At 44.0% G+C, this 19,489-nt stretch overlaps 1 protein-coding gene across 2 annotated transcripts; it reads left to right on the top strand.

Moving 5' to 3' along the window:
- Nucleotides 1–850: 850 nt before the first annotated feature.
- On the top strand, nucleotides 851–18,284 carry PITPNB (phosphatidylinositol transfer protein beta). Of its 2 annotated transcripts, XM_034068223.1 has the most exons (12): nucleotides 851–956; nucleotides 2,807–2,837; nucleotides 3,717–3,862; nucleotides 4,491–4,582; nucleotides 5,178–5,185; nucleotides 6,157–6,231; nucleotides 6,556–6,639; nucleotides 10,904–10,981; nucleotides 13,269–13,379; nucleotides 13,583–13,705; nucleotides 16,651–16,735; nucleotides 17,598–18,284. In XM_034068223.1, the coding sequence occupies exons 1-11, from the start codon at nucleotides 937–939 to the stop codon at nucleotides 16,696–16,698; spliced, it is 816 nt and encodes a 271-aa protein (XP_033924114.1). In that variant the 5' UTR covers nucleotides 851–936; the 3' UTR covers nucleotides 16,699–16,735; nucleotides 17,598–18,284. The 2 variants fall into 2 exon arrangements, with proteins under 2 accessions (XP_033924114.1, XP_033924113.1); XM_034068222.1 differs by lacking the exon at nucleotides 16,651–16,735.
- Nucleotides 18,285–19,489: the final 1,205 nt, after the last annotated feature.

Here is a 19,489-nt window from a genome sequence, read left to right on the forward strand (position 1 = left end):
CGGGAGCCTCATGGGGTATATTCTGCCCTTGGGGCTGATTCCAGCCTCTTTTCACACCTCCAAAAGCCGGGACTCGTCGGCTCTTTCCCTTTTCTGTTTGCTTTTAAAGAACCCGGGTGGCCCCGTGTCACCGGCGGCTCTGAGGGCCCGGGGAGTGCAGGCGGGGCTGAACCGTGTTAGCTGAGCGTCAATTTCGGGTGTCCCCATGTGCGGCTGTGAATCCTCTCACAAGAGGGCGGCATTAACACGGCAGCTGCGGATCCGCGGGGCTGCTGCAGCCATGAAAGCGCCTTCCCCTTTACGGAGCACTCGCGGTTCCGTTGCCGATTGATCGCGTCCCGCTCGTGTGGCAAAGCAGGGGCAGCCCCGGGGATTCGGTGGCCATGCCCAAGGACAGGGCTGGGCTGGGGCGCAGAGAGCGGCGCGGCCGGACCCGCTGCTCCCTGAGCGCACGGGTTCAGCTCCCCCGGCGCAGGGCAGCGGTGCGGTGCGCTCAGGACCGCCGGGCTGCGCGGAGGAGCGGCCGCTGCAGCGCAGGCCCTGCCCGGCGGAGGGCGCTCGCAGACAGGGCGGGGCCGCGGCGGGTGATGACGCTGCCCGCGGCTTCCGGACAGCGGTTGCGCCGGCGGCGGCGCACGGAATGACGTCACCGGACTGGCGAGAGAGGCGGGGAGGCAACGGAACAGAGCGGTGCGCTCTGATTGGCTGCCCGGGGGTGGGATGGGGCGCGCGCTGGGGTCGCGCGTTCTCGGATTGGTGGAGGGCAGCGCAGGCGCGGTGCGCAGGGCCCCGGCGCGCGCTCGCGTCGGCAGCGGGAGCGAGGACGCACGTCGCGGAGGGAGCGGTGGAGCCGTCGCGCGCGGGCGGGGCCTGCCCCGGAAGCGCGCGGTGCAGCATGGGCGGGCGGCGCCTGCGCGGAGCGGCCTGCGGGGGAAGATGGTGCTGACCAAGGAGTTGTGAGTGCGGCGGGTGCGGGGAGCTACACAGAGCGGCACCGCGGGGCCTCCCGCGCGGCCCGGCCCGGCCTGGCCCGGCTCGGCCCGGCTTGGCTCGGCTCGGCTCGGCCCAGCTCGGCTCGGCTCTGCCGCCGCCGGGCGGGGTAGGGCCCGCTCTGCTCCGCTCCAGCTCGCGGCTCGCTGGGCCTCCCGCGGCTCTGCTGCGCGGGGCGCCGGCCGCTCCGCCGGCCTCGGCCGCCTCTCAGCGGAGCGGAGCGTTCGGCCCTGAGCCGGGCGGAGGCTGGTGCTGAGGCTGGTGCTGAGGCCGGGGTGCGGGTCCGCTTTCTGCCTCCTGCTGCTTCCGCGGGCGGGCGCAGCGCTTTCCCGTCTCTCGCTTCATCCCGAAGGGGCGGCTTGGCCCCCGGTGAACGTGCCCGGGCGCTCCTGCGCGCAGTCCCCGCCCTCAGCACTGCGCTGTGGCCCCGCAGAGCGAGTTCCTCAAACTCGTTCCCTCGGGGCTGGCGTGTTCCCGATGTGCTCCGGCAGGGCTGACGGGTGCGCTGAGGATGTTTCGGGTCAGGATCCCGGTCTGCTTAGGAAGGGACTTTAGTGGCAGTGGTGGAGCGGTGTCTTGCCCTGCATTGCTCTGATGGTGCCTGTCCTGATGGTGCCAGGAGCTCCATGTTTCTGTGTAGACCTTACCTGTAGGGTCTTCTGTCAGCAAGCCACCAGCGGGTGTGTTCCTCCCGCTTGCTCCTTTGGCTTCAAACCATCTCCAGGGGTGGCCTCTGCTGTGGTTGTAAAGGTGATGTGTAGGTTCAGAACAATAGGTAGTAGCAGATGTGTGTTAGGTTCTAAATGGACTTCCAAGGATACTTCACAGATTTTCCTGAACTTCAGAGAGCTGGTGCAGTTGGGCAGGGCTGAGGTACTGGTGCTGTGGCCAGGGGACAACATATGGAGCCAAGTGTCCCACTCATGTTGGAGCAAGAGGTCACTCCAGTCCTTGTAGGAGAAGCTGTCTCTGTCTTGTGTTTCCTGTGAGCTGACAGTGGGCTGTGTACATCCTGCAAGTTCTCATCATGGGCAGGCTCAGGTTATATTTGTGCTTTTGGGATGATTGTGCTGCATTGGGTTTGAATGTCCATAAGGTTGTCAGTCAAGGAGGTAATGTCACTGTCAGCCCTAAGAACAATGCAGTTCTGTGATGTTGTTTTGCCACAAGCATAATTTGCATCATTTTTGTCCATTTTATTAGGAAAGGTGAAGCTGAGAGGCTCTGTCAGTGCAGGGTTCTGTGCTCCTGTGTCTGTGAAAAGCCATCTCTGCATCCCTGGCACCACTGTTGGCTGCACAGCGAGTTGTGTTAGAACTGATCTGCTCACCTCAAATGCACTCACTTCTGCCACCTGAAAGGGTGTGAGTTGTGGATCCTTCTTAGGTGATTCGTAACTGCTGTCATTGCCTAAATTCATTTGTAGGCTCTGAGGGATTGTCCTGTTCTATTGCACTGATGAAACTGCTCATGGTGTAACTATGACAGAAGCTCATGCCTCAGGGTTTGAACACATTCAGCCTAGTACAAAGTTATGGCAGAGCTGGAAGGAGATTCAAGATTTTGTGGCCCTTCTCTGCAGCTTCTGATGTTCTTGACCACTTTTTTCCTTTTGTAACACATTTGTCTTGGATTTCCCTTGGGTTTGTTGCAGTGTATCCATGCAGCCTTCCTGGCACAGAACGTTTCTAAAAAGAAAACTGGAATGAGCTCATTCTGACACTCCCTTTGCCAGTGTCTTTGTTACAGTTTATATGTTACCTGCTGTTGAAGCCTAGTTGTTACTTTTGTTAAATTTGTTCTTTTTCTCTTTCAGCCGAGTGGTTTTACCTTGCTCAGTGCAAGAGGTACGTCCTCATCCTGCTTGCTTTTGCTTTGGGGTGATGGGTGGGACAATGGTAGAGTCTTATTTAAATCTGACTGGCCTGGATCCCAGTTTTCCCTGTGCTGTGACCCACCAGCCTGCCACAGGAAAGTTATACCATGTGTAAGCCAGCAGTTAGGGAGGGTTGACTTCTTGTAGACCAGTGAAATCCAAAGGAGGTAAATGCCTCCATGTAAAGAACCTTTAGTTGTTTTTGAGCTGCTCCATACTTACAAGCAAGGAAGGAAAAACTGTGCAGTTCTGCACTGCAGCAAAACTTTCCTGCTGATGAAGGCATTGAGTGACTCCAGTCCTTTTCCTGAAGACAAAATCATCTTCCAAAATCTCAATTAGCAGCTTAAATGGTACTGAGATACATTTAAATGGAAGTCACGATGGGATATCTGAATGTGCTTCTGAGGGAAAGTGGGGTGATCACTTTCTTCTGCAGTTCACATTTTACGGGTCCTGTGAGGGCCAAACTAGTCCGTTTGAAGTATGAATTTGGGAGGCTTGGAGCTATTTCACCATGTGTAAATTTAAAGTTACGTTTCTTTTATACAGCTAAGAACAATGTATGTGCTTAGATTTTAGCATATGAAAAACAAAGAGTAACATCTTTGTTGTGCTCTACCAAAGTGTGACATTAAAGTGAAACTGCTGATCACAGACCTGGTGCTGTGAACTATAGATACATTTTGCCAGCAGATTGTCATATTTTACTAAATATTTTTATATGGTGTATGTTACTTTAATGATAGTTTTATTCTACTAATTTTTCACTGGAAGTATCTAAATTTTTAATGCATTAAAAGTTTTGGCTAACTTTAAAATTGAAATTTTACTTCTTTTACCTTTTCAGTATCAAGTTGGGCAACTTTATTCTGTGGCAGAAGCTAGCAAAAACGAAACAGGAGGTGGTGAAGGAATTCAAGTCTTAAAAAACGAGCCTTATGAGAAGGATGGCGAGAAGGGGCAATATACCCACAAAATCTATCATTTAAAGAGGTGAGGACAACTTTGGTATGTATTGTGGTCACTTGGTGTTGAGCAGGGAATGTTAAAAGTGAGGGCAGCCTCCTGTTGTTCCGTGGGTCCTTGCGCTTTTCAACCTCTGTGTAATGTGCTGAATTGAGCATGAGTGCTCTGGTGAGTGACATGTGAGATACAGTGGGTTTGAAGTATGTGGGGTAGAGTAATGGAGGACCATGTGAAATATCTGATCTGTACCAGCTTTTGGTACTTTTCTTTCCCCAAGCGTCCATTTTCCCCCCTTCCCATGGTGCTCTGTTGGTTTAGAGGGCAGTTACCAGAGGTGGTGATTCTGATGCCTCGGGTGAGCTGCAGTTTTCCTCCTCAGTCACAGCTAAAGTCCCTGAGTCCTCCCTCTGGGCAGCCGGGTTGCAGGCTTGGTCACTGGTGAGCCTGCAGTTCTGCTGGAGCAGACCTCTCTGTCAGCAGTTGTCTGCTGTTCCTGAACAGGAAAGCAAGCTCAGTAGCGTTGTTGGGGTTCCTGCATATTTAACTGTGGGCAGCTTGGCCATCATAACCTTGAAAGTGCTTAAGTAAAATCTGCTGGAAGAAATCAGTGAGGAATTTCAGCTGGCAAACGTTTCTAAAATGTTGTTTTTCACAGTAAAGTTCCTGGCTTTGTGAGGATGATTGCGCCAGAAGGCTCTCTGGTCTTCCATGAGAAGGCTTGGAACGCATATCCCTACTGTAGAACAAGTAGGTCTCTCATTGTATGTTTTGCTGTCAGTGTTCAGTTGAGGGATAGTCTTAAATGGTTAAAGAGAAAAGAGGGTACCATCAAGTGGAAAATATGTTTAAAATGTTAATGTTGTGTTTGTGAGATCTCCTCTGAAGAGGAGGGCTGCTTCTGAAGAACAGCCTCAGGGAACCAGTTTGCTGCTTCCTACAGAGTCTTTGCGTCCTGTGTCCCTGGCATAAGACCAAAGAGGTGATTCTCTTATGATCTAGAACAGAGCCTGTTTGAAAAGAATTTAATTCCTCATAGCCTGTTAGAATAAGGTGACTGATTTATTTTAATACTTTTGATTGCCTAAGTTCTAGGAGAAGGCTCTAGTTCTTTTCTGTTCCTATTGAACAGTTTGAAGTACCTTACAAAGAGCTTTTAAGGTTAAGGCAAGCAAATCAAAGTCTGCTGAACTCTACTGACTCTGCACACAAATGCTGTTAGACTGATTTTAGATGATTCTTGTACTGTGAAGCAATCATTATATGTGAGACTTTTCAGAAAGAATTGCATCTAATAATACTTTGTTTCTTTTTCATTTTCATTGTGTGTGTTTCCAATGGCCAGTTGTGACAGTGAGTATCTGAATTACTATCAGTCCTATTGGGGTTTTTTCGGAATGTATTTTCTCTATTACTACTGCTAAAGTTGACTCTGAGTCTAGCAAGCAAGCTCCAACCTTTCCTGCATGTCTTGCTAGGGTTTCTGGCATACAGCTCCTTGTTACTTTATTTGTCTGCACATGGCTATATTTAGAAATAACTATAATTTGCCAGAGAAATGCTTTCATTTTTTACATCTTTTATGCCTTTATGTACCATTAGAGCTGCATGATGTCTGTCCTGTAAGACATAATACTAAAAAAGGGGAAAAAAAGGCCAATTCAGAGTTTTCTGCACTCTTGAATGCTGGCAGAATCTGAAATCCCATTTCTGCCAAGTGAAATCCAGCCTCAGTTCAAACAGGTCAATTGAGAATCTAAATGGGTTATAATAACTGTGGGTTTGGGGTTTTGGGGAGTTTTAAGATGTGTGGACAAGGGATCATTGAGACTCTTTCTGTGTGTATGTATTTCAGTGCTGTGTCCAAGGAAGTTTATAAGTTTCACATTAAATTGCTTTACCTGCTCACTTGCAAACTCAATTTAGATTGTCACTAGGTGGGTGTAACAAATGAGTTTGTGAACTGTTGAGCTTGACTCATTGTGGTACAGGTGCATGCCAGTGTATGCTTCCTTACTTCTGACATGAGAAGTGGCTTGCACTAGTCTTCAGAAACACAACTTAGTGGTAGCTGGACCTTCCCGATCATACTTGTGCTGTACAGTAACATAGACTGTTCATTAGCTGTTTCCCTGCCCTTGTCTGATTTATTCAAAATTTCATGGAAATGTATTTTAGTTTTTTTAACTGTCTTCATAATTTGAAAATTATTCTGTTATTTAAACAGAATGTGTTGCTAGTCAAGGCTTAGTGGTGACTTAGATTTACCTGCACTTTAGGCAGAGAGGTGTAATCACTCTTGTGCTTCTTTTATTTTGTTACAGAATGAATACATGAAAGATGACTTCTTCATAAAAATTGAGACCTGGCATAAACCAGATTTGGGAACATCAGAAAATGTGAGTTGGGATTTGGATACCAATCATGAGTAATATTTTCAACATAGAGTCATTCAGATAATGCACTGGTAATGGTGGGTAACTACTGCATGAAGTCAAAGCCCTAGCAGTGGTTAATGTAAAACAAGAAAAGTTAAGTCCTTTTAAGGTCTCGCCTAAAGAGATGCAAGAACAAGAGAAAGGTTTTATTTTTTATATTGAGGTCACTCAAATGCTTGAGTAGATTTTAAGTACATTCTTTTTAATTTCATGTTCTTTTACCTTAGGCATGCTGGTGTGACTTAGGCTGATGTTTGTTTCACAAGGCTTTTTCCCTTCTTGCAGGTGCACAATTTAGATCCCAACACATGGAAGACGGTTGAAGTTGTCCATATCGACATTGCAGATAGAACTCAAGTAGAGCCAGGAGTAAGTAAATGCTCTGCTATTGGGATAGGGCTGTGGCATGCAGCTAATTCCGTCCATGCTTTCTGTTGGTTGTGAATAAACTGAAATGGTAGTGATTTTTACCCAGTAGATAAATGAAAATCATCTTGAATAGAGTCATTAATTCTGAAGTTTCACACTTGGTAAATGCATTTACAGTTCAGTCTACTGAATCCCCTCCCTCAACTGGCTGCTCACACGCTGGAGGTGCAGCCCAGCACACAGGGGGAATCTGGGATGCCAGTGCAAACAGCCAGGGCATGCCCAGTTTCTCTGTAGTGTATATGATTAATCTAAGAAGGTCAGATGTGTTGATTTTAGATACTGGTTCATGCAGCTTTAGAGGGCAGCCTCGCTGTACTTCTGTGGCTGCCTTACTTCCCTGGTTTTACTGCTGTTGCTTTCTATGCATCTCTGTCTACTGGAGTTGACTGGATTGAGTTTTAACAGCAGGACCGTTTTGTGTGTAATCATTAATTTTGGGGTAGTAGGAAAATGGTATGCACCAATATTGACACTTAGCAATTTGTGTTTGCACAATAAATGTAATTCTCTTGGTTTTGTGCAAGGAGACTTTCTTTACACTCTTTAATTGTTATTTTCTGAAAATAAATATGTGGATATCCTGTATTGTGAAGAGAGGACTCCTTTGCAGGGAAGGAGAAGAAAGGCTGTGGTGTGTGAAAGGGAAAGGTTTGTGCTTCCTAAATTTCCACTTGCATTACTGGTATAGGTGTATAGCCTGCACTGTGGTTTAGCCAATGTTTACCGGGTGATCTGTGAATTTACAAGTGTGACAATGCCTCATATGGAGATTCTCCCTGTAAACCAAATTAAATGTCTTGCCTATTTTAATGCAGTGAGGCATCGTTTTACTCCCCCTTGTTCTTTCAGACATTCCTTATGACCTTAGAGATGAACTGGCAGGCAAATTAATGTTGTGCATTCACTATTCCATGCCTGGAATTGTGGCAGACAGCTACAATGCTGGCAGCTGTCAGAGCTTGCTTGACCACCGTACATGTAAACAAAGGATTGTGCTTGTTACTGCGAGTTGAACCCAAGTATTTATTGTGCTTGAGGTACTGTTGGTGAACAGCACTGCCTGATCTGTACCCTCTTGCACTGTTCCTCAGCTTGCCTTCCTCACCTCCTTTGTTCTGAAGACTGACAGATGGTGCTGTGCTAAAAGAAGTTCTACTTTTGGCTCAGGACAAAGATTCATCTAACCCAATATCCTCTTAGTGGCCTGTAGCAGATACTCATGGAAGAATAAGAAATTTGGGAAGTGCCTACTAGGACCTGGGATATGCATATCTCTGAAAGATCAATCTGTATTTAAAGAGCTTCCAGAGCTCCAGATGATATCAGGCCTATTGTGTTTATCAGCCATTTCATGTGTGGAAATCCTTGGGATGATTTTCAGTCCATTATCCTCTTTTTTTCTTCCTTTTTTTTTATAATACTTTTTATTGTGTATTTGACTTGCAGAGTATCACATCTGTGAATGCAGAGTGGCTTCATCCAGATTCTTTACATATCTTATGATGCTTCTGCATTCTCTTTCTTTTTTAGTAACTTCTAAACCCATTTGTGCTTGTAGCAAATACTTTGAATGGACATTTTGAAATCCAAGTTCACAGTAGAGCTCATCATTGTGTGACAATATATGGGACTCACTTTGACCACGTGATTCAAACCTTCATTTCCATTTCATCTCCCAGAAACTCAGTTTTGCCAAGTCCTGATTTCATTAAACAAAGACTGACTTTGTACCCAAACTCCTGTGCAGCCATTGGTAACTCTGTAGGCTGGTGCCCTTCCCACCCCACTGCTCTGCCCCTTTCCTAGACAGCTGGGGACTAGACAGTTCTCTGGGACCCACTCTTGTAGTCTCTTCTCTTAGGAGAATTTGTAGTTTCTGACCTTTGTTTTCTCTTAGCACTTGTGACTCCATGAGAGAGACTTTCCATTTAAGCCAGTATCTTTATAGGATTTAGGTAATGGACATGTGGAATTTGGTTTTGGTAGTCCAACTATGTCCTGGATTTATACTCTCACTTTATGCCTTCAGAGAAGGCAAGTGGTTTTGGAAGGTAACTGTTCCCTGTGAAAGCATCAGCTGTTTTCAGTGTCTTCTGTTAGTCCCGACATATAGTGTCTTTGTTCAGTGATGCTGGAGCAGTCACTGGTTCACTCTGTTGGGTGGTTTCTGAAGTCAGGCATATCGTATGGCTTTTTTCTTGTAACTGTGCTTGTGGTTTGGGAATTATTCGAAGTGGCTGGTAGGTTTCTTGGTGCCCTCATCTTTTTTAGGGCAAAGGATAGTGTTGCCAAAGGAAAAGTTTTTTTGTACATTTATTTTCTCAGTCATAGTTTTGCTTGGAAAAGCAGCTCAAATGCACTATCTTGGATAACAGCATGGATGAGAGAATGGAACTATATTTATAAGATCCAGCAATTTTGATAAAAGGTTTCATATATTCCAGATATATCTTTTTGTTCAGAGAATGAACCTTGTCCAACCCATTGTAGTGTAGCAGTTACTGTAGCTTCAGAACTACAATCAGCATAAATATAAAAATAGTAATTTCTTTAAGATACTAATGGCATTCATATGCTGACTCGTGCTCATCAAAGTATGTATAGAAAGAAATTGGCTGACATCTGTGGCTTTCTTTAGATATAAATTTAACCCTGCCTTCTCTTAATCATCTCCAGCATCCAATCTCTAACTTTGTGTGATTTGTGTATAAAAGTCATTTCCCAGGAGAGTAAGACTTTTTCAAGAGTAAGCAGAAGTGAACATTCAGTTAACATCAGGAGAGGCTACGTTTTTGGAAACAATTTGTAAGAAAGTAGAGTGTGGTGAAAACAAAGGCATTGAAATCAGGTTTATAGCTATTTTTGTACAATGAAGACATGAAATGTTCTAAGTCGTGGTGGGTCTCATTATGGTACTTGAAACAAAGTTCTAAAAATACAGTTTTATACAAATCAGTGAAATTACTTTATTCATGCGCCAAGAGATAGGATTTCTATGAGCTGTGCAGTAAGTAGTATCCCTTGTTCCACCGCTGGAAGCAATACAGTGGAATATAGGAATTGCTCCTCTTGTAGTCTGCAGAGTCTTAAAAGATTCTTGTGTGGAAGGGCTGCTTTCTGGTAGGTGGATCTCCCCTGTTGCAGATGTAGTGTTTTCTGCTGACTGATGGTTTGAGTGTTCTGTTTAAAACCTCACGGGATGCTGAGTTGAAAAGCCAGAGGCTGTGTCCCCATGTCCTGAGTCTTACACCACTCATTGTTCAGGAAACTTTTCTCAGGAATTTGCAGGTAAAGCATCAGACTTGCATCATTTTAATGTTAGGTTCTAAAAAGCTTACAATCATTCTGTCCTGTGTATATGCTTTCAAGCTTCATGCTGCTTGGTAGAGTGAACTATGAGCTATCAGGAATGCTGTTATTACTTGTAGCAGGTCTCATAAATGAGAATTGTAAAGAAACACCCAAGCCCTGGGTTTGTTGTGATCATTATTGTGTGTGGTTCGCAGTCTCAATAATTCTTCAGGACAGTTTGTTGCATTCATGCATATTATATTGAGAATTTGAGCAGAAACTGCCTATGAAATGATATTTGTGTATTTCTTTGAAATGGTTTTTAGCTCCTCTATATTGTTATGCTGCTGCATAATGATGTTTTGCCTGTCTGGCTTTCAAGAGGGCTTCAGGGTTTTTTAGCTGTAATATTTGTTCCAACTGCCGCCTGTTTTTCTTCCTAAGAAGGACTTGCTGCTGTCAGGAGTTAAGCTCTCACTGCACTGATATTTTCCTTAAACTCTGCAAAGAACTGTTGTTTATTTGTACTTTGGCTCTAGTCCAGTCGTCTTCCTCACATGCTGGTAGGGTTTGTGCATTGAGAAAAGTTCCTACAATACTCTCTTGTCTATCCAGACGTTCATTTAGATGGGGGGTTGGGGGGTGTTTAATGTCTGTAACAGGATTTAGTTTAACTGAGTCCTGACAGATCTTGGTTCAAAGCTTCTGTATGTAGGCTCTAGCACAGGAAACTTTACCACAACTCATCTATTTTCTTTGGATTTTTTTGTTTTCCCTTATACATTTTACTTGTAGATAACTCAGGAGGGGTTTTACAGTGTTTCCAACAATCTGTTAGTCTTGAACAGAACCTTAATAGAGTGGGCTTGGAGTTTTTTCTTACTCTTGTGGGGTTTTTTTTATGTTACAGGACTACAAAGCTGATGAAGACCCTGCGTTATTCCAGTCGGTTAAGACGAAGAGAGGACCTTTGGGGCCAAATTGGAAGGTACTGAGAGCTGAGGTTACAATGCCTTTATCACCTTTCACGGTTCCTTAGAGAACCATAACACCAGCAATGTTAGTCTCAGAAGAGAGCAGAAATTGAATAATTTTCTTCTTTGTATTGAGTGAAAATTCCAAGTGTGGTAGTAAGCAAAGGTACTGTCTGCTACTCGTTCAACATCTCTGCTAAAGCCAAATAAACTTTCTCTGTTACACCAGATAACCTCATAGAAACTGAGAAGAAAGCTGCTGTATGCTACAGTAAATACACAGAGTGGATACAGCCTGTCAGGAACAAGCCCCTAGTTACCAATTAGAATATAATTTTTCATTTTTTTCTTTACTGTAAGTAAAATGTCAGTGACAGTAGCATATTTTTACTTGTGTTTAGTGTGTGCTGTGATGAACTGCACTGAAGTGCTGAGGGGTTTTGAATGCATTTCAAATGGTGCCCCTCTTTCTTAAATTTTCTTATAAACAAACTCAGTCTTTCATTTTCCAAACAAGTTCAGCATGAATGTTTCTGTCAAAGTACAGTTTGAAGGGCTTACTCTGAGAGGTGTGAATTTTCTTCTGGTTTGTTATTTAGATGTCACAGTTATTTTACCACTACTTTTTGCAAAGCAGCAAGGCAGGCATCAGATCTTAGAGCAGGATGCATTGCATCAGCAAGCTCTCAGTCTCTAATTTCCTATCCTAAAATGTGGTTGTGCAAGCAGTAGGCAGAAGATGCTCCACCTTTGTACAGCCACAGAAATAACATGAAATTCCATCTGAACACCAGAAAACACTTTTTTTGCTGTGGGGATGGTCAAACACTGGAACAGGCTCCTGCACCAGGGGTCAGGGAACATCCCCTCCAGCTTCTGCAGTGCCCTGATTTTGCCCTGTAGTGCCCAATCTACACATACCTACACGGCCTTTATTCTTCCCTTTGTGTGTCTAAGGACAGAAAGTAGTTCTGCTGCACATAGTTTCACAGTTTATAAAAAGCTGGATGTTGGTAGAGTTTGTAAGTGAATTATCAAGATTGTCTCCCTTGGGTTTCATATTTTCCCATAGTTTTCTGCCGTTAGCCACTGTTGAATACTGAGGCAGGTAGACCTTTGTTCTGGCTGATGGGTTTGTCCTGGGCCTGAGCGTTAGCTTAGTCTCATGGAAGAATAAACATATTGTGTGTTTAAAGGTGATGATGAGGGGAGGCTTTTATTCCATCTCCTGTTGTTGGAATGCTCCTTCTACCTGGGCTGAGTGTTCCTCCTGGCAGGGTAAAAGTGTCACAGGGATTATTTTTGTACACTGCTGAAAATGTGCATCCTGCCTTGGGAGTTTGCTGTTCCTGCTCAGGAAGGAAGCAGGAGGCTGATGCAGGAATGGCCTGGTTGAGCCTGCGTGACGCAAAGAAAGTGGGGAGAGACTGGTATGGTTTTTATAAACAGCTGTAGAATGAGCAGGAAGACTTTGAATGCCTGGAACTGATGGCACAAAACTTGGGTGTTCCATTTAGTTCTGGCCATTTACTAATGCCTGGACATAGACTTGTACTGTTTGGGAATAGCAAACAACAGCGGCACTTTTTTTTTGCTCATGAATAGAACATCAGTCTTCTGAGGATAATTGGTTTTCATTTAAGTGCTCCTTGGTGATGAGTATTTGTGCAAAAAGTTCTGTGTTAAATACATGTTATTCACCCAGATATTTGTACATCAGATTTTTCTGTGACCAGGTCAATCTGCTCACTGTGTGCATGTCCAAATGGAGTTGTCCATTTGACAGTTAAAAGAAATCAAGCTTAAAAAAAACTGTAAAGCATTTCTACTTTCTACTAGTTTATTGAAGATCTAAAGAATAAGAAACTGGATTTCTGATGGCAACTGCTGCTTACTTAAGCCAAACACACAATTTTTTACCTCTTTTTTAAATACTATTGGCTTTCCTTTGTTGATTGCTTGGTTCTTTCCCTGAGGACAGAGACTGACAGTGTATGTCTGCAATGTGAGTGGAACTGCCTTACAGATTTAACCTGATTGTTAATCTCTGTTGCTCTATGTTCACATTACAGTGCTAAGTATTTACTAGTGCTTAAAATTCTAAGTATTACTGTAGCTTTAATAATACTTAGAATCTAATTCTTAATTATAGTAAGATAGTGGTGTTTTATTTACCATAACATAATATGATACCATATTCTACTGTAATACTTAGACTTATAATTTCTAATAATTATATTTCATTCAACTGAAATAAACATTTTAAAAAAGTGAAGGTTCCTTCCCATTATCCCTGAACAGAAGGAGCTGGCAACTGATGAAGAGTGTCCAAAAATGTGTGCTTACAAGTTGGTGACTATCAAATTTAAATGGTGGGGACTGCAGAACAAAGTGGAAAACTTCATTCAGAAGGTGAGTGCTGTCTTGCTGGGTGTTAGGTTGGGGTGGGCAGGCAGGTGGGTCTGTGAGTCCAGCACTGGGGGAGACTGAGCCTGTGCAGTGGGAGACAGCTACTCCTGAGGATTAGAGCTTTTCCCATGGAGTAGCTGCAGTCGCTTCAGCAGGCTTTGGCAAAATGAAGGCCTGTTATCTAATCCTTGTTTATCTTCTTAAAGCAAGAAAAAAGGATATTTACCAACTTTCATCGCCAGCTGTTCTGTTGGATTGACAAGTGGATTGACCTGACCATGGAAGACATTAGGAGAATGGAGGATGAAACCCAAAAGGAGCTGGAAGCGGTAAGAATGCTTTTTTGCAGTTCGAGGTCGTGTGCTCTCTATCTGTAGATTTGTCTGTTTGGGAGTTGACAGAAATTATGTTGTGCTCCTCTCTTTGTCTGTGTTTGGGCAATTGCTGATGAACAATACAGCCCCTTTAGTGGTTGTCCTGTGCAGACCCATGCATGTCAAGCTTCTGGATATTGTGTGTGTCAAGCTGGCAGTGGCTGAAAGGTAGATATTTCTGTTGTCACTGAATTCAGAATGTCTGCCCTGAGCACCTTTCTTTATGGCACCATCCCATTGCACAAAGTCCCATTTGGTGCTTTTTTACCACTTGCCAGTTAGGCTTAAGGGCTGTCGACTTGCTTTTCCATAATGTGTCCTCCTAACCATCATTAGATCTGATTATCTTTTCTCTTCAAACATGTCTCCTAGCAAGCTGTTATATGTCACATTACAGTTGTTCACTCATCCTGAGAAGCACACTGAAACTTAGAATAGTACTTGAAAAGAGGAAGTCAGTAAAATCAATGGGCTTGAGAGAGTGTTGCTTTTCATGCTTTAGTGTCTGTCAGGACCAAACATGTATAGCGTGGTCTGTGTTTGGGCTGATGCCTAGAAGGAAATTCATCCATAGGCCACTTTCTTTACTCTTTCCCTTAAGAGGTGGAGGAACATCACAGACTAGGCAGGAAGCCTTTTCTGTAGTGTCTTTCTAGAGTGTGATCTTTGGCTTGAACCTTTCCCATTTTAAATCTTGCAAGGTTTTTTGGTTCTTTGCAGTCTGTGGATTTGCAATTCAGTTTCTTTCCCATTTTGCCAATTGCTGTATGCCCCAAACCCATTCGGCTTGTCACCTTCCTTCAGTTCTCTCAGTTATTTCAAAACATGATTTATCTTCAGCTATAACTTGCTTTTTTGTGTGGTTTAACTCATTTCAACTGCCAGACATCTTTTAGGTGATTGCCTGGTGGTTTAGCCCCACAGACAGTAGTTCTGAAGGGCATTTTTTGGTTTGTGCCTACCACATCTCATAGTATCAAAACTAGCTGTAGCTTCTCCATCCCCACTTGTTCTGCTCTCCATGTTTGGATGATCTGTATGGAATGATCTTACATTGTGTAGAGATGTCTTCTGGATTTGGAAGAAGTTTCTTCACTATTCTGAGTGTTGGTAGGTAGATGTTGGCAAAACCAAACTTGCTTTCCAGATAAGCTGAAGGGCTTAACTGCTCTGGCAGTTCCCAGAATATGCTTTGAAAAGAATGCTGCTTACTCACTTGCAGACATGGGGTTCTCTCAGTGGCATTTGGATGGTTTTGGTTATGGCAGGTGTTCTCTCAGGTCATGAGGATTTCTTCTTTAGTTCTACTTTATGCCAGAACCTGTTCCTAGAGTCACCTATTCCTGGATGTCTGTGAAGGAGGAAGAGTAACCACTTTCCTCTCTGTAACTGATTTTTGCCAGAAGGGTTCTTTTGCACACCCATGGTTCTTTATCTGGAGTGAGATCAACTTTGTCCCATTTCTCTGAGAAAGGCTAGTGGCAGTGTGAGGAGAGTGTGTCTTGGAGAGAGTGAGCAGCACTTGACACATCTCTGTGCATGAGAGAATTTCCCTTCTGTGTGTCTCTGGACTGTGGATGTGGCATCTTGTAGAGAGAGTTGTTTCCCAGTTCTCACTGGTAAGTAATGGCTTTTAAATGTTTTTTGCAAAATGTTTGCTGCTTTTTGGTTCTTCATCAGAAGCTGGGTTACATGTTTCCAGGTGTAACACGTGTGCTTAAATATTGAATGTATTTATTTACTAGTCTCTGGCTTTGCAAAGCAGTGCAAATAGTTAATTTCAAAGAATTTGTTGTGTAAGACGTTAGCATTGGGAACTGAAGTTTTTCACAAGAGAAATTTATTGATTAGTTCCACTAACACACCTTTACTATGTGTATTGTGAAATCGGAGAGGAGTGGGGATCTACTGTTAAAACATTTTGTTTTCTCAACTATTATAATAGGAATATCTACTAACACCTTTATATGATGCCAAATAAACATGAATGCTGATTTTTATCCCAAATAATTTGGGTTTATGTTTCATATTCAACTACTTCAGCAAGTGTGCTAAGCAGTAAGCTTCATTAAATCCCAAGTACACCACAAAACATTGGTTTTATGGCCAGGACCTCTGGGAAGTGAGCACTCAGTGATAAGGTGCTTTATACAACAGGAATACCTTCAGGCTTCCATCCCTACAGAGGAGCAGTCAGCTTTTATGAGTGTTGCACTGTGCAGTTCTATGGTGCTTAAACCCAAACAACTGCAGGAGGCAAGCCTGATGATACTGGCAGCATCACATTTTCTTGCATCGCTTCCTGTCATCATTCCCCTTCTCATTAACACCCTTTCTTCTTCCTGGTTTGAACTAATCTTTCTCTTTGGATTTGGTGCGCATTTCACTTCTTTTGTTGGTCCTGTTCTTCATCTAAAGTCATTTTTTATAGTCGGGATCTCTGAGTAGTGTCATTTAAAGGATGAACTTTGTTACATTTTTGTTCCTTTCTGAATCCTCATCAGTGTCCTTCCAGAGTTTCTCTGTCCCAGCCCATCCTTTTCTCACTGTTTATCTTTCATTTAGTGGTTTATATATCTGACTCCTTGTTGTGGTTTAAATGACACCCTGTTTTGAGGATGGAAATGCCACACTGGGTATTTCAAGCATGGTGGCTCCATGCCGAAGCATCATGGGTTGTCAAACATTTAAGAAGCATCATTTATAAAGCTGCTGCACATGCTTCCTCACCAAAAAGAAATAGTGTATACCCATCTCCAACCTCCCTCAGCTGTAGCTGGGGCTGTTTCTGATGCTGTCCATGGGAAAGCAGTCCTGGTCATGTTGAGCATTACTTCTCTTACTAACATGGGTGTGACAGGTTCTTTATGTGGTAGCTCACAGTTTTATTTTACGTTTAGATGCGTAAGAAGGGTTCCGTTCGAGGCACTTTGGCTGCTGACGTCTAGAGGAGTTCTCTGTAGGTTCTGAGGCAAATCAAGCTGTGTAAGTCAACTGCTGGATGGAAAGGGAGAAACATGAGTAATGTTCTGATGGATGGGAGTTGATGGCAGAAATTGTCCAAATGGCTGTGTATCCAGATAACGCTTCCAGGCCTGGCCTCCCTCCTGTGTGATAACCTTGTGGTGATCAACAGCCGGGGGTGACCCTTGGTGTTCAGGTGCCTCAGGGATGGGCGCTGTGTGAGGCTGGGCCAGCACTCAGTGTGGTGGCAGGATCCCTGCGATGCTGGCCACATAACCTGGTTCTTTGTGCTTATCTAGTGCAGAAAACCAAAGTGCCGACCTGTTCATCACTGAGCTCTGAAGCCTGCAGGGAGCCTTTGGGGCACAAATCAGGAAAGCCACGAGCATTGTTTGCAATGTGCTCAGTAGCAAAGTGATGTGTGGGCTTAGTCCACTGAACTTAGGGCAGCTGTGGCCTGTCATCTTCGAAGCACGGCAAGTTTTGGAAATAGAGTTCCACACAGGTAGCTACAAATAGTAAATGGTGTTAAAGCAGTTCCTGTGGGAAGCGGGCTGGCCCAGAGCTGCATAGGAGCAGCTTTGAGCCTTGTGCCAGGACTCCAGTGCTGGTGTCTCCCACTGTGGCTGTGTTAATGCTGCAGGTGGATCCCCAGCCAAAGCAGTTTTTAGTCCTCAGAGGCTGGAGCTGCTGCCCCAAGAGGACAGCACCCAAACTGAGGTTCCCTGCCAGGTCCTGCATTGCTTTGGTGTGATGTGCTCTGTCCTGGTGATGTTTTGACCACCCTGCCCTATTTTCCTTGGAGTTTAATGAAACTGCCTCTTTGGAAGTTGCTGTTGGGGGAACCTGTTGATGCTTAATGGTGTGTTTTTTTTCTCTGCAGTTACGTAATCAAGGCCAAGTCAGAGGAACAAGTGCTGCCAATGATGAATGATGATGGATTTAACCGTCACATGCAGTGTTGATATACAAATGTGTGTGTGGATGCATGATTATTTATATATAATTATATATACGCACATGCATACTGAAGGGGTTGTTACAGTGTCTCCAGGGTACTATACCTGTCCTCAGCAAAGATTCAAAGGAAACTGCTTTCATTATGTATACCCGAAGCAAATAAAAATCGACTGAGTAGTGTCATTTAAAGGATGAACTATGTTAACTGGTATGTTTCATGAATGTCAATACTGGACCAATTTATTCCCTACTTGGGTTTTTTTTTCCTGTCTTGAGTCCCTCTGCTATAACTTGCCCGTTTCTCATTGTAAAGAAAGAGATTCAAGTAAGTTAATTTCAGTTTTGTGTATTCCCTATGTGATTATTTTTGGAATAGGAACAATGAATGTATTTATAGCTATTTATTTCTGGATAGTCATTATCCTATAGTCACATCAGCAAAAAATTTCTATTAGTGGAAATTGGAAGATTTTTACTGTTGAATAAGTTTAATTCGAACTTTTCCCATTCAGTGATTTAAAGGAAAAAAAATCATGTTTTATTGGACTTTTGTACATGGAAATGCTAATTAATGGTTTTTCTTCATTAAAATTGGCAAATTAAGGACAAATGACTTGTGATTTTTAAAGTGATTGCAACCTGAAATTCTCCAAGAGCTGGCTTCGTAGCCGAAGATACTGACAATAGCATAGAAAGTTCCATGCTCTGAAGGAGAGGGGTGGCAGCCCCTTCCCTGCGGTCACTGTTCCCGAGTTGCTGTTCTCCAGAGTTCCACTTTGGAAGCTGTGCAAATGGTCTGGATTTCACGCACATTGCGCAATGGGATACAATTGTGATTTTAGCTCTTTTCATGTTGAAAATACACTTTTTAGAGATGTATACTTTCTCATATGATGAAAGTTTAACCTGTAGCATCTGACGTATTTCTCTGATGTTTGTTAGGGGTAGACATGTAAAAGAGGAGATGGTGTCATAGAGACCTCCTGTAGATAACTCTTGAGTAGGGAAAATGTCTTCAGCTTTTTTTAAGGAAATATTCAAAGCATGTCATAGATCTATTATCAAAATGCTTGCTAGGCCAGAAACGAGTTATTTTAAAGACAGTTAAATAAAGCTCTATTAATGCCTTGCGTCTTCTAGTGTCCCCACAAATCTTGGTGGGGCTGAGCCTTGCTTAAGCTTCACTTTCATAACCCCACATCCATCCAAGTATTTTGGAGTCATTTGGACCTACTTGGCTTTACCAAAGGAGTGATCCGATTTCCAGTGATGGGCAGTGATTGGAGTTAGCAGTGAAGCCGGTGTTTCTCCTCTGCACCGGGATGGTGGGTTTGTAAATGCAAGGATGTGCACACACGCGGGTAGTTATAGAGGTGCCAGGGCTCTGGCACCGGGGTCCAGGGGCTCAGTTCAGCTCCGTGCTGCAACTCGAGTCCCGCTGCCCTTAACATGAGCCCTGGCGTTGGGTGAAGGAAGGGACCTTGTGGCTTTTGTGGGATGGGACTAGTTGGGAAAACCTGGGAGCATCTTGTAGTGAATGTAACATGTTCAGATTGCTTTGGCAGCCTTGGGTATGACCTACAGTGAACCAGCCAATGGACTTAAATAAATCTGATCATAAAGTGCTCTGTCTCTTGTCTTAGGTACTGGTGTCTGCAGGTGGCTGATGAGCTGGGTTTAGTGCTGTGGAGCTGCATGAGGAGGCTGGAAGTGCTGCAGGGATGTGCTCGGTGCCTGTGAGCTCAGGCCTATGTGTGAATGTGGGCAGCCCCATGGCTCATGCAGGAGTTTGTGTTCTCACCTTCCCCGGCTGCG

This window comes from Melopsittacus undulatus, chromosome 12 (genome assembly GCF_012275295.1).
Source record: "Melopsittacus undulatus isolate bMelUnd1 chromosome 12, bMelUnd1.mat.Z, whole genome shotgun sequence".
NCBI classification, from domain to species: domain Eukaryota; kingdom Metazoa; phylum Chordata; class Aves; order Psittaciformes; family Psittaculidae; genus Melopsittacus; species Melopsittacus undulatus.

Bases quoted from the DNA above. Each gene is read 5' to 3' on its own strand.
- PITPNB (XM_034068222.1), top strand. From the start codon at position 937: ATGGTGCTGACCAAGGAGTT. The intron at 3,863-4,490 runs GTGAGGACAACT...TGTTTTTCACAG, and splicing joins AAAATCTATCATTTAAAGAG to TAAAGTTCCTGGCTTTGTGA. The intron at 6,232-6,555 runs GTGAGTTGGGAT...CCCTTCTTGCAG, and splicing joins ATTTGGGAACATCAGAAAAT to GTGCACAATTTAGATCCCAA.